The sequence below is a fragment of the Lissotriton vulgaris genome, chromosome 1_1, assembly GCF_964263255.1.
Source record: "Lissotriton vulgaris chromosome 1_1, aLisVul1.2, whole genome shotgun sequence".
Lineage (NCBI taxonomy): Eukaryota > Metazoa > Chordata > Amphibia > Caudata > Salamandridae > Lissotriton > Lissotriton vulgaris.
This window is the reverse complement of record NC_141685.1, coordinates 1,646,512,803-1,646,527,372: the sequence shown is the minus strand read 5'-3', so window position 1 is coordinate 1,646,527,372 and position 14,570 is coordinate 1,646,512,803. Positions and strand designations below refer to the sequence as shown.

At 45.5% G+C, this 14,570-nt stretch overlaps 1 protein-coding gene across 1 annotated transcript in view; it reads right to left on the bottom strand.

The window, feature by feature from the left end:
• The window catches only part of LOC147750978 (uncharacterized), a 32,346-nt gene extending 17,985 nt beyond the window's left edge, over window positions 1-14,361 (bottom strand). The window contains exon 1 of the mRNA XM_086931890.1: window positions 13,296-14,361. Coding sequence (XP_086788016.1) covers window positions 13,296-14,361 — 1,066 coding nt within the window. The remainder of the gene's footprint in view (window positions 1-13,295) is intronic.
• Between the last annotated feature and the right edge of the window lie 209 nt (window positions 14,362-14,570).

Below are 14,570 nucleotides of genomic sequence, written 5' to 3'. Positions count from 1 at the left end.
GCCCCACAACTTGTTTTTTCTACAGCGCCAAGAGGCCGTATCTTGAGCTGAACATGCGCTAATAATAGGTCGGCTTTCTGTGGTCATGATGAGAGTACTTGGACTGAATATAGGAGAGGAGCCGTTGACATTACCGAGCATGAGGAAAACATTTGAGTGACGTAGATTGACATAGTTTGGGCTGAATATGTTTAGGGGATCTGTTAATTACCTTTTTGGTTAGCCGTAAGAACGCAAAATAAAAATCAAACAAAGTCTTAAAAATAGTCAAGCCTTCCAGTTATATCCTAACAAAACAAATGGACATCGATTTAGTTAAATGTGTGGCCCAATTAAAAATTCAAGAGCGATCTATAGAATGACAAGCATTTGCAATGCAATAGGACTCGCATTTACGCGAGACCTAGCGCATTGCATCACGGGCAACGGGAGGGGAGAGCACGGACAACAGGAGTGCGGGGAGGGGGAGGGGGTAGAAGGGGTGAGAAGCATGGACAAAGTAGTGCTCACAGTCTAAATTACACATAGTACCCTACTGTGTAACACTCAGAGTAAAGGGGCCAGTAGCCTTGGGAGGGTACAAATGATGTATCAACAAAGAAGACTAGCTGTATATGACTTTATGGGTTAAACTCTGACTAGTTTTGTCAGTTGGCACCTTAAAGGTGTGTTCACGAAGCCCTCACCCACCAACCTATTTGGTGGCATGCTTCATCATCGGGCCCAGCCAGTAACACCTAATGTGTCCCGGGTGTGCTACAACGCCTGATTACAGCGGAGCTGGTATATTGCTGAGAGTGCAGTGTTGGGGTTTTGTGAAGTGACAGTTAAAACGGCTTGGCGGAGGTACCAGTACCCGAGGGTAAATGAAACTTTAATAACTGGGCCGCCGTCAGCGGTTAAAATAAGGGAAGAGGATGTTTGGCGATGAGCTACGACCTCCTACATCCATTATTGGTCGACATGTTTCAGCCAGTGCATTAGGATTAATCTGGCTTTCATCAGGACCTATTAAAAGAGTGCTGGTGCAAGTTAAAAAAGGTGGGTTAGTGAAATACAGACTATGTGTTACACTCAATAAGGTGTTTTTCTAGGTGTAAAAGGGGGATTCCCTTATCATGCATATTCTGTGAATTAGCAGCTAATGCTTCCTTGATTGAAGCGACAAGGGGTTGACCTCTTGTTGCTTCAATCCAGGAAGCATTGGCTGCTATTTCACACCTTTTTTAACTTGCACCAGTACTCTTTTAATAGGTCCTGAGGAAAGCCAGATGAATCCTAAGGCACTGGCATCCTCTTGCCTTATTTTAACCGCTGACGCGGGCCCAGTTATTAAAGTTTAATTTACCATCGGGTACTGGGACCTCCGCCAAGCTGTTTTAACTGTCACTTCACAAAACCCCAACACTGCACTCTCAGCAATATAACAGCTCCGCTGTAATCAGGCATTGTAGCACACCCGGGACACATTAGGTGTTACTGGGTGGGCCCGATGATGAAGCATGTCACCAACTAGGTTGGTGGGTGAGGGCTTCATGAACACACCTATAAGGTGCCAACTGACAAAACTAGTCAGAGTCTAACCCATAAAGTCATATATAGATAGTCTTCTTTGTTGATACATATAATCCCACGGGGACAAGGACTAACTATCTAGTCCTCTCTCTCTCTCTTGATACGTCTATAGGGTACAAATGATGACATGGCCATAATAAGAAGGGACTAGCAAGCCCCATATTCAATCAGACGCAACATTTACGAAAGTCAGTGACACAAGCCAATTAAGAACCGGGCCAGAGAGAGGCCGCAGCTTATACTGAGCATCTACTCCATACTCCATGACTGCATGCCCCGCAAAGCGAGCAGCGCATGAGTGCTGCCGCTATAGGCTCGACCTAAAAAGTAATGCAAAAGTGTTTTTTTCCCCAGGCACGACTGTGGGGAAGAAACGAGGGGAGTCAACACCGGAAAGAGGACGCAGACAGAGGGGTGCGGAGACAGAAACAACATGGAGGGTGCTTGTGGGGTAAGCAGTAAAGTGTGTGGCACAGCGAGAAAGAGAGAGGGGAACATGATACAGGGGGAGGGAGAAGCCCATATACTAAAGAGAGGAACATGGAGCTGGCAGGGAAAGGCACATAGGTGAGAAAGTAACATGATGGGAAGCCCATTAAAGTGAGCACAACACTGAGAGGGCAGGGGAGAAACACTTGGGTGACAGAGAGCAACACAGAGCTCAGCAGAGGGGCTTATAGAAGTGCACACGGGAGACAGCAGGAAAAGATATGGAGTCTCAAGGAGTGCTTAACCCTGCTCCCCCCAAAAAAGTAGTGCCCAAAAAGTAAGAGTGGAAGGCTCAAATAATGAGGCCGTGCTGAACGGGAGTGACAAACACAAGAAGAGGAACGAATCCCACACAAGCTGACAAATAAAAAGCAAACACATGAGAGTGACAATCAAGCTAAGGAATGGTAAGGAATGGGTGGGCTTTCACCCCACTGTAAGCTGACAGTAGGTATTTTTACAAACAGGCAGCTTGCACTTAGTGGTAGGTGAAACCTGAAAAAGGACGGGTGGGTAAGAGAAGCAAGAGAAAAGAGTCTGCAGCATCTACTAAAAGTGGTCACCAGCTTTGGGGTATATTCCTTTACACTGAGTTGCTTCTTTATGAAAATAGTTTTATTTAGCATAAAACAGAGTCATACCAAAGAATGGATTAGAGTGATGTTCAAGTTTCTTCGGGAACAAAAGAAAACTCTAAATACAAAAAGTTAAAATAACAATACAAACTGTGTGTGCTGAAACAGAACAAGAGCAATTGTGTCTTTAGCTGCATATGTAACTCGAGAGGTGATTCGGAAATTTTGACAGAGTCCACTCAAGCATTGTGGTGCCCTCCCTATGTTTTTCTTACAATTCACCATGGGCAACGATACATTTAATCAGTAAGTCATCAGTCAGTTCCGGATCATTTTAGGAGCCTTAGACATAATGGACCTTATTTATGAAGGACTTGCGCCACTTTTACGTGACTTTTAAAATGGGAAAAAGACACGCACCGGTGGCGCAAGGCCTTCATAAATAAGGCCCAATATGTCTTGGGGATGTCCTATACATTCTTGCAGGGAGTAGGAGCAAGAATACAGCGGAGATGGTAGTAAAATGTACTTCCTTTAAAATCTGCTGGTAGTCAGCGTGGCTTTTATTCTGTGTACAGAGACTGTGAATACTGTAATCAGGACTTTCATCCAATAAACAGTCCCAGTACGGCAGTTACCTAAAGTGTGTCTCTCTAGCAGGCGTTTTAAAATTCACATGTGAAAAATAAACTAAAATATTAAGGACTCTTCAAAATCCTCGCTGAGCTTTTAAGAAAACAGTTTATACCAGGTATAATAATCCCACACAAAATGAATCTATAATAAGCATTTTCAAAGCTTTTACCATTTCTAAAGAATGATTTAGTTTCCTAAAGCCGCTTTTACAGTGTGATGCTTTATCCATCTGCAGGTATGTCTTTTTTGCTATCAAAATCAAGACTAGAGTAATCCGTTTATAGGGTGTTCATGGGAAGACAACTCCCAAAATGTGATGCAGGTGTAGGTGAACGGTTTACTCCATGGGAAAAATATTTTCTCGTTGAAGAGAAAGAAATAAACAATGGTGCAGTTTCCCTCATGCATGGGCATCCCCCATCCCAATTTAGCCATGGTGAAAGGCCATTGAATGCTCGTAAAATGGAATTCAAACACATTTTCAGACGCACTCCTGGAAATCATTGTACATTTTAAGAATGTATAAAAGTACATGCATGTGGGGGGAGTAAACATGCAGGTGCGGATTTCCATTTTTGGGGGGAAATACGCCCTACCTTTATTGCATATAATGATTTGCAGTATATTAATTTAAAATCACCATTCCCTGGAGTAAGCCTGGACTGCTGCTCTGGACCACCTTTGGTTGCCTAATTGGATTGCAAAAGTACCTGCAACACCATTGGTAAATAACAGTCCCACCACAGACACAGCCCACTAAAGACTCATGGGAGATATTCACAAGAACGTGTGATAATGACAGCAGAATTAGCTTAACGCGACTCTTTGTATCGCAGTCTATCGCGGGACAATAACGCTGTGTTAACGTAGCATTCACAACATGGCGGTACCATGCCATAGGCCCACAATAAGGCGTGAAATGTCCATGATAAAGTCAATGTGATGCCGCAAAAATGTGAAAAACAAAGGTAAAAAACTTGTGATGAGGCCAATCGCGATACAAAAGTCAGTGAAAACCAGTGACAGGCCTGCAATCCCCACATGTAAAGTGGGAAAAGGCACCATAAAAGCAGAACAAAAACAAAGGGAAACAAAAAGAAACCACATAGCAACATGGATACACCCGGACCGAGTGCAGAGGTCAATGCAAACCCCACAAGCCCCACAGACCACCAGCAAGGAACAACGGGGTCGGTGAAGGCCAAGGAGAAGAGGGAGAGGAAGACTGGGTGCAGTCAGCAGGAAAACCAGATCAGCGTCACGGAGGAGACAGAACACTACCATTGACTTACCTACAATTAGACTAACGTGAATGCAGTCGGAACATCGAGGAGGTCAATGGAGGAGACCAAGAGGCGCTGGCATGATGTGAAAAGCAAAACCAAGCACAAACCCGCTGCCAACAGGAAGGCTTTTTATTACAAACAAAGGTCCTTAAAGAACATTTTATCATAATAATGAATATAGACTAGGATCAGAGCTATATTGCAGGATGTCCAGCTGGACAAACAATTTAATAATTCCAAGAATTGTTAGGCATATTTAAGAACACAAAAAAGAATAGAGTGGGACACAATCCTGCGTCCTACATGCAAACAAAAGACAATTACATTTGGACAATTAGTATATCAGGTAAAAAAAGAAAAAGAAGCTTATGGTCAATGATGATAAATGACAAGCTTTCTATAAACAATATTCACACTGGTTTTAACGCAATGGTTTAACGTGTAAATATGTTTCAAAGGACGTTGACGTTTTGATCCCCTTTTGCACAATATTGGGATCATCATCAGGACAGTATAGTTACATGCCTGAGTTTAACATACTGCCAGTAAAAAGAAGGAAAAAATAGGAAGGCAGGAAAACAACATGTTATGACATGGAGCTGAGAATGAGCTCCTTTCAAGGAACCCTGTACTTGCTACTTTAAACTATTGTTAAACCATGCAAGGCCTTGAATGTGGGGGTATGAGGACGGGCTCTCCGCTGTGAACCATGTGTGAGGGCATGGTTTAGGTGATGTAGCGGTCTATCTGAAGGTGTGTGAATTAAAGACATAGTGGATGCCATGGGGAGTTGGTGTGACCAATCAATTAAAGTTCCCATCGAGTAATCATGCCATGAGCAATTTCTGCGTGTTCTGTGGCCAGAGATTGGTTGTAGGCTTGAAGGTGAACAGGCGCGTGAACATATAGAGGAACTAATACATGCGATGCGAACTTATGAGCAGGTAACGCGTTAGGCGGTGATCAAAAGCATGGAGCTAGCTCAAAGCCGGAGGTGAAGCTGAATTAATTTGATAAGAACGTGACGCTTAAAGTTAAAACGAATCTACATGCGGAGCGGACCTTAGACAAAGCCATGACAAAAAGGACGCGTTAAAGCGGTGGAGATCGGAGGTTAAATAGCTATTGCTAAGGCAGGCTGCGTTACTGAGGTAAACATTGGTAGATGTGAGATGCTGGTTTAGTGTCAAAGGTTGATGCATAAAAACTAAGAGATCGGAGGTTAAATAGCTATAGCAATTGCCGGCCTCGTTATTACAGTAAACAACGGTAGACACAAGATGCTGGTTTAGTGTCAAAAGGTGGCGCATAAAGACTAACCCTAAGAAATTAAGGGCAGAATCCAGGAAAGGCGGGGTTGACATCGGCCCCGCCGCAGTTATGGCGGGGCGCACTGGCCCCCACCCGCCCCGGGTCCCCTGATGACCCGGAAGTGATTGAGTCACTCTGGGTCACGAAGGGAACAAAGGCCAAGCCGGTTAGATCCAGCCTGGCCGATGAAGGGTTAAAAGGCCGTGGAGCGCAAGAATCTGCCTCTTTGAATCCTGCGCGCCACGGCCTGCCCTTCCAGCCTCTAGGAGGCTGTAATGTAGATTTTCCTAGTTATTATGACAGAAAGTCTTAATTTTATTAAAGACACTGAGGCGAGTATTATGCTTTCTTATCTTGCATTTATTTAGATAGCAGCCAAGATAAGTGCAAGAACTACAGTTCCAAGAGGTTATACAGCTAAGAGGGTTTTTAGGGTGTTCCAGAAGGACTAGGCGCACAACCTGAGTAACCGCAAAGTGTAAAGTAACATAAAGTAAACAGTATAGGCAAAGGGGCGAGCGGTAATCCCTCACAACCGCTCAAGGTTGGACCAAGGAGATCCACACAAATTGCAAAAACACAACGCAGCCCCTGCACTATATATGGTCAATCCTTTCTTGGTAAATTTGGTCTTGGTTAAGCTAGTAAATTGCGCACATCAAGACTTTCAGCGTCAGCATTCAAGGTAGGAAAACATTAGTGCAAATATAAAAGTTCAAAAGACGTAATGTTCTTGGTGTTGTCCACCAGTTTAATGTTCCTCTGTACAGGCCAACACGTGTTTCATCGCAGGGAACAGACTGCGAATCTTCAGGGCCTCATAGAATGTGGGCGAAATTTTATGGTCAGAAACACCCGGTTCGGGTGAAGTATAAAATGCGTGAAAGTTGCTTGCGTAGTTAGTTGTATCTTTTTTATTCTCAATTAGAGCTTTAACCGGGAGGAGAAGAGATGAGAGTGGTGGTCGAGATTTGTTTGAGGCAGTAGCGCTCAAATAGTAAAAAGGCGGGTACACCTCATTGTTTACATTCCCCCTCCTAAAGTTCCCGGCGCCGTTTGACGAAGACGTCTTCGTCAAACGGCGCCGGGAACTTTAGGAGGGGGAACGTAAACAATGAGGTGTACCCGCCTTTTTACTATTTGAGCGCTACTGCCTCAAACAAATCTCCACCACCACTCTCATCTCTTCTCCTCCCAGTTAAAGCTCTAATTGAGAATAAAAAAGATACAACTAACTACGCAAGCAACTTTCACGCATTTTATACTTCACCCGAGCCGGGCGTTTCTGACCATAAAATTTCGCCCACATTCTATCAGGCCCTGAAGATTCGCAGTCTGTTGCCTGCGAAGAAACACGTGTTGGCCTGTACAGAGGAACATTAAACTGGTGGACAACACCAAGAACATTACGTCTTTTGAACTTTTATATTTGCACTAATGTTTTCCTACCTTGAATGCTGATGCTGAAAGTCTTGATGTGCGCAATTTACTAGCTTAACCAAGACCAAATTTACCAAGAAAGGATTGACCATATATAGTGCAGGGGCTGCGTTGTGTTTTTACAGTTCCCAGAGGGCCAGACAACAACTGGGCCATGGGAATGAGAAAAAACGAGAGTACAATAACCAATCAGCAGTCACCACATAGATAAGAGTACACACTGACTGCGCAGCTTCCTCTTTTCGCTGAGAGCCAGTCAGATAACAATTGAAAATAAAGGAAATATAGCCATAACCAGAAAGAACGCCAAAGTCCAGGAGCAGAAATCCTTAATCACTGGAATCCAGAGCCAAAGTCCAACGAAGGTATCTGTAGAAGGAGCTGGAAGGACCGGAGGGGAAATCCAAGCAGGAGAAGAACGGAGCCGCTGAAGGGAAGATCTTCTATGATGAGGCAGGCGGTAAGGCCGGATTTGCTGTTGGGAGGGAGAACACATGTTAATAGTGTAGCGGCGGGATAATACTCGCCTCCGTGTCTTTAATAAAAATTAAGACTTTCCGTCATAATAACTAGGAAAATCTACATTTTATGGCAAGACCGGAGGCTCCTATTATGCTTGTTCAAAGCAAGTCAATAACATCAGAAGCAACAGAATGAATAGGCTTACAGTAAAATATGCGGAAAATACTGTCATTGGACCAATCTGCTGATCTCAGTATGTCCTCTAAGCGGGAGCCAGTCCAAAAGGCCTTAGAAGCCATGGCTCCTCTAGCCGAATGTGCTCCGAATACAGAGACATCAATACCGGCAAGGGACATAATCCAGCGAACCCACCTGGCAAGGGTAGGGGAGGAAACAGGGAGGTGGGGTTTGCGAAAGGAAATAAGGTGTTGAGAACAAGAGGGCGTTCTGAGATCAGCGGTCTTTTGTTCATACATTTTCAAACACTGTCCCACACAAAGTTGGGGTTGATCGGGAAAATAGTGATAAAAAACAGAGTCTAAATTAGTCTTCGTGCATCTGCGAATCTGGAACAGCACACCTGTAGGGGAAAATTGGCGAGATGAAACATCCAAAGCTCTAACATCAGAAACCCTTTTAATAGACACCAAACAAAGTAACATAGTAAGTTTGGCTGATAACATTTTGAGAGACAAAGCAGAATTAGAGGGCCAATTCAAAAACAGTTTAAGTACAACAGAAACATCCCACAAAGAGGTATACTTAGCCAACGGTGGTTTAGAGCATCGAACACCTTTGAGGAGGCGACAAATCAGAGGATGAGCACCTACAGGTTTCCCATCAATTAGGGCGTGATTGAGGGAAATGGCAGAGCGGTAGAGGTTGATAGTGCGATAGGCCTTCCCAGCGCTGGCCTGAGAAGCTAAGAAGTTGATAACAAAACCTAGAAGGGCTGAAAAGGGATCGAGAGACCTTTCCAGACACCAGCTTGCCCAAAGAGACCAGGCGGATTTGCAGGCTTTGGAAGTGCCTGGAGCCCAGGCCTGGCTGATAAAGTGAGCAGCCTCTTGTGAAATGAGGACGTTAGAAGGGGAAGGCCGGAAACTTTCCAAGCCGACAGAGTGAGGGAGTTGTCCAAGATCAGACTGTGACGCTCGCCTCGAGGGTTGAGAAGCAGATCGTCGAAGGACGGCAGAAGTACAGGAAAATCCATCGCCATTTCTAGAAGAACAGGGAACCAGATTTGAGCTTGCCAGAAGGGGACTATCAGTACTAGAGAAGTTTCCTGACGGCGGACTTGCGCCAGCACTCTGTTGATCATTATGAAAGCAGGAAAGGCATAATTGAGGTGACGAGACCAATCCTGGACGAAAGCATCCGTGGCTAGAGCTAGGGGGTCTGGACGCCAACTGAAAAACTGGGGCAAGTGGGAATTGAGGCGAGAAGCAAAGAGATCGATGGAAAAGGGACCCCATAAAAGAGAAAGAGAGTGGAAGATGGAGGGACAAAGCCTCCAGTCGCTGGAGTCTCGCAGGAACCTCGAGTGCCAATCCGCCACAGAATTGAGGTCGCCTGGAAGGTATTCCGCTGTCAAAGAGAGATGATGGGCTAGGCAATATTCCCACAGACTTTTCGCTAAGTCTGCCAGAGGCTTGGACTTGGTTCCGCCGAGATGATTTATGTAGCGAACTGCAAAAACATTGTCCATACGTAAGAGTATGGAACAGCGGATCCTGTCTTTGGAAAGACTTTTGATCGCAAAGGAACCAGCAAGCATCTCTAAACAATTTATGTGCAGTCTGGACTCCTCTCTTGACCATGCTCCTCCAGTTGAGATTGGACCACAGCGGGCGCTCCAACCCGATAGACTGGCATCGGATTCTAATACAAGATCTGGGGATGTGGCGAAGATAGTGCGCCCGTTCCACGCATCTAAATGGTCTATCCACCATTGCAGTTCTGTGCGGGACTCTTGGTCTAGAGCAGAGGTCTTCAAACTTTTGGATGCCGAGACCCCCCTGTCAACATTTTCAAACGTAAGGACCCCCTCCTGACAAAAATTTCTAAACCTCTAGGTTATGAGGAAGGTGAGGACCAAATTATGCGACAGGCTTGACTAAATTGTGTGAGTAGAAAATGTAAATAATGTTCTGTGATGTTGCGTATTTTGGGGTAGCATTGCTTTATTATTTAGAATTTTTTTAAACACAGAAATACTGAGGAAAGATTTCACCCCATCAGTACCAGTTTATAACCAAAATACAGCAATTAACATCAGAAAGATGTCTAGTCAACCTCTGTGAAGGGCCTCCCAATCTGCAGGAATACGCGCTGCCACATTAGAAGCTCACCTGGCCATGGCCGGGAGCAGCAAGGGTGCATTCAAACCGTGGCGGTCTTGTGCAGAGTTAAACAGTTTACCCATGCCCCTTTCCTCTCACCCCCTTCCTTCCATCCCTCTCTTCTCTCCTCTCTCAACCCAGGATCCCTCTTTCACATTGCAGGCAGATGGTTATTAGCCCCAGGACACCTTTTGGTAACAGTAGCGCACTACAAATGTAAATAATAGGCAGAAGCAGGGGATCCAGTAGACCCGAACTTCGGGGGGAGGGGGGTTAACACTCCCAGCCAGGGATTGTCCAAGCACTGGTCGCACACGGTGCAATAGTCTTCCCACCTTCTCCATGAATCCCCTCACTACCACTCACCAACAATACACCTCATCTCTCTATAGCACCTGTCTGACAAACATTTCATTTTTTTATAGCGTTACTCATAGTTTACTCACACTCAGTTCTGTGATGTGCATGGTACATCTTCTTTGTACCAGGCACTTTACCCTTCTGCACTGTGTGCGTGACAAGAGTGCCCATGTGACTGCATGGTGAGCAATGCAACAGTGTGAGAGTAGGGTAAAAGTAGTGACTGCAGGGTGAGTGAGGTGACCATATGAATTTGGGTTCGGCTGTAAGTGCAGAGTGGGACGAATTAGTGCATGGTTAGTGATGGCCTTGTTTGAGTGAGCTACAGATTGAGTAGTAAGGGGGGGAGGACAGGTGAGTGGAGTGTCACATGAGTGCAGGGTGAGAAGTGTGCTCGTGTGACTGTAGGGTGAGGTACAGAGTGAACAATGCAAGCAAATTTTTAGTGCAAAGTGATCACTGTGAGAGCAGGGTGAATGGTGTGAGTGCATGGTGATCACTGTGAGTACATTATGATCACTGAGAGTTCAGGGTGAGCGGGTGAATGGTGTGAGTGCATGGTGATTGGTGTGTGTGCATGGTGATCAGTGTGTGTGCATGGTGATCAGTGTGAGTGCATGGTGATCACTGTAGGTGCAGGGTGAGTGGGTGAATGTTGTGAGTGCATGGTGTGAGTGCATGGTGATCAGTGTGAGTGCATGGTGATCAGTGTGAGTGCACTGTGATCAGTGTGAGTGCACTGTGATCAGCGTGAGTGCACTGTGATCACTGTGAGTGCAGGGTGAACGGGTGAATGGTGTGAGTGCATGGTGAATGGTGTGAGTGCATGGTGATTGGTGTGAATGCATGGTGATTGGTGTGAGTGCATGGTGATTGATGTGAGTGCATGGTGATCAGTGTGAGTACATGGTGATCAGTGTGAGTGCAGGGTGAACGTGAAAGTGAAGGCGAGAATGAGAAGTGAGTAGTCTGAAAGCAGGGTGCATTCCCAGAAACTTGAAGCGTAGGGTTTCAGATATAAGTTAAACTATTGCTATAATGGCATTAATCAGGGTTCGAGGGTGGAGGAAATAAAAAATGTGCTGATCCTGCAACAAACTTCCAGTCTAATGATTAGGGTTACCAGCTCATTATTTTGATGGCCCAGAAATAAGCAGTCACCAAAAGCTGTATTTTTTGCACTTATCTGTGAATACGTAGAACAGCAAATACGAATAGAAAGCACTTTTAATTGTGTTCTAGGGATGCCTCAATGATCAATGAATAATAATTAAAGAGAATAAAAACAGAAAAGTCACATAACTAATTAATACATACTTTTTTATTCATAACTCATTTTAGTGTCAAGAGCAGGTCTCTGCAGGATCTTTAAACAACACATAGCAGGCATGTTTCTTTTGGCAACACAACTTTATATTTCTTTTCATTAATTGCATTCACACACTACAGCAGTAAGTGTAAAAATACAAATGTAAGAAATAGGCAGAGTGGGGGCCAAGGGGGTACTGAAACCATAAAAAAACGAAGCGTTGGTAATCAGTTAACAAAGGCATGTAAATATGCTAATGGTCTTAAATGACCTGTGAAAAACTTGGGCCGGAGATAAGGAGATAAGACTCCAGACACTGCCCAGCCGAGGCCCCAGGAGCGCGAGCTGCACTGCAGCAGCCCAGGCTGAGCCACAGGATGGGGGAAGAAGGGGGGCTGAAGCCCTGGAGGCCAGGGCAGAAGTGACACTGTGAAGACGCAACCCCCTTTGCATCGCTCCACGGCCCCCCTGGGGGTCGCGCCCCACAGTTTGAAGACCCCTGGTCTAGAGCGATGACGTCTGAGTAAGCTAGACCTTGGCGAAGGTGCCTGATCTTTAGGCGTTGGAGGGCTCGATAGTGCAGGGGGCCCGAAAATATTGCCTGAATAGAAGAGGAAAGAAGACCGACAATCCTGGCCAGAGATCTGAGGGAGATGAGAGAAAGATGGAGCACAGAGGCAATCTCCCCCTTGATTTTGGAAATCTTTGAAAGGGGGAGGCGTAAAGACGCCGCTACCGAGTCCACAAGGAAGCCCAGAAATTCCATGTTCTGAGAGGGAATCAGAGAAGATTTCTCGATGTTTACAAGGAAACCCAAGTCCAGGAGAAGACACTGAGTGGTTTGGAGATCTGCAAGGAGACCCTGTTTGTCTAGATTCAGGATTAGAATATCATCTAAGTATATTATGAGTCTGATACCAAGAGAGCGAAGAAAAGCGACCACCGGCTTCAGAAGTTTTGTGAAGCACCATGGTGCAGAAGAGAGACCAAAGGGAAGAGAGGTGAAACAGTAGGTCACTCCTGACAACTGGAACTGAAGGAACTTCCAGTGAGACTGGTGGATAGGAACAGTAAGATAGGCATCCTGGAGATCCAAGCGAACCATCCAATCGTTTTGCCGAAGGGTATCCCTCAGATGCAGGATCGTCTCCATTTTGAAATGACGATACACTACAAAGTGGTTGAACCATTTTAGGTTTATGACAGTGCGTAATTTCTTGTTTTTCTTTTGGACTAGAAAAATGGAGCTTAAAAAGCCTGTAGAGTCGTAGGGAAAAATTTGAATGGCTTGTTTCTGTAATAAGGACTTTATCTCGGTTGAGATGAGGTTTGCCATGTGTGTAGAGAACACTAGAGGAGGAGGGAAAGAGGTCTGGACAGGAGGACAGTAAAACTCTATAAGATAGCCTTGAACTGTGTTGATGACCCACGGGTCTGCACTTATGGAATGCCATTTTGGAAGAAACAGTTTTAATCGACCCCCTACAGGAGGGAAAGAAGAGAGGCTTACCTTGTTGATTGGAGTTGGCGTTGCGATAACCTTTGCGCCCTCTGCCGCGGAAACCACGTCCTCGTTGAGGATAGAAGTGCGGCTTGTAGTCTTGGGAGTTGTCGTAAGAACCTTTGGAGCCTTGATTGTAGGGACGGCCGGAAGAGCGACCCCTGCCTCGTCCGCCCCGTCCAAAAACCCGAGGGGCGAAAGTCTTTTTTATGGATTGTTGAGCCTTGTGAAGAGAGGCACAGGTAGAGACAAAGCGGCCTATATCGCGAACCAAATTCTCCCCAAAGAGGAGGCCATTTGCCTTAGAGCCGGGGTCCATGGGAGCAAGGTTGGCAAGCTTGGGGTCTAATTTGATCAAAAGACCCTTACGTCTTTCGAGGGTAATGGCTGCGTTGGCATTGCCCAAGAGGCAGAAGGCACGCTGCACCCACATGGAAACGTCTTCAGCTGAAAGATCAGAGCCTTCAAGACGGGCAGACTCTGCCATGTCAAAGATACGGGCCAAGGGACCAACAATGTCTAGCAATTTGTCCTGGCATGTGGACCATGCCTTGTCAACCCCGCGTCGGGGGTCTTTACCAAATTTAGAGAAGAAGGTAAGGAGAGGCTGATCAATAGAAGGGACAAGGGTGATTTTATCAGGGAGGGCAGGTTTGGGACACTCAGACTTTAATCTGGAACGCACCGCTGCCTCCAGAGGGAGACGAAGACGGGCAGAAATATATTCACCAACGTGATGAGAGGGAAGCCATTCCGTCGAGTTGGGATGACGGATGGAGGATGGGTCAAACATTGGGAGACCCTCCGAGTCATATACTGGATCAAAAATAAAGGAATCATTTTTGGGAAGTTTGGGGGGAGGGGGATCTGTGACGTCAAAGATGTCGAATAAATCGTCAGCATCAGGCATATCGTCATCCGTGTCCAAGATGGTGGAAATTACCAATTTCTTAGGAGACTCTGTGTGCTTAGATTTCTGTTTCTTCTTGCCCTCTGAATCGACAAACCCCTCCTTAGCAGGAGGCCTTGGAGGCACAACGTCCTCATCCATAGGCGAGTAAGACTCGCTAACCATTGCTGACGCCTTTTTAGGCTTTTGCACAGAAACAGAGTATTACACCTTTCGTTTTCTGCTATCCCCCGTAGATTGGGCCAAAACCTTGGACAACATGCTGACCATGGAATTTTCCATATTTTTAGACATTCTCTTCATAGAGACTTCCATAGCTTGTTCAACAGAATTGTTAATAAATCTATTCAGGTCCTGTTTAAGTGACCCATTAT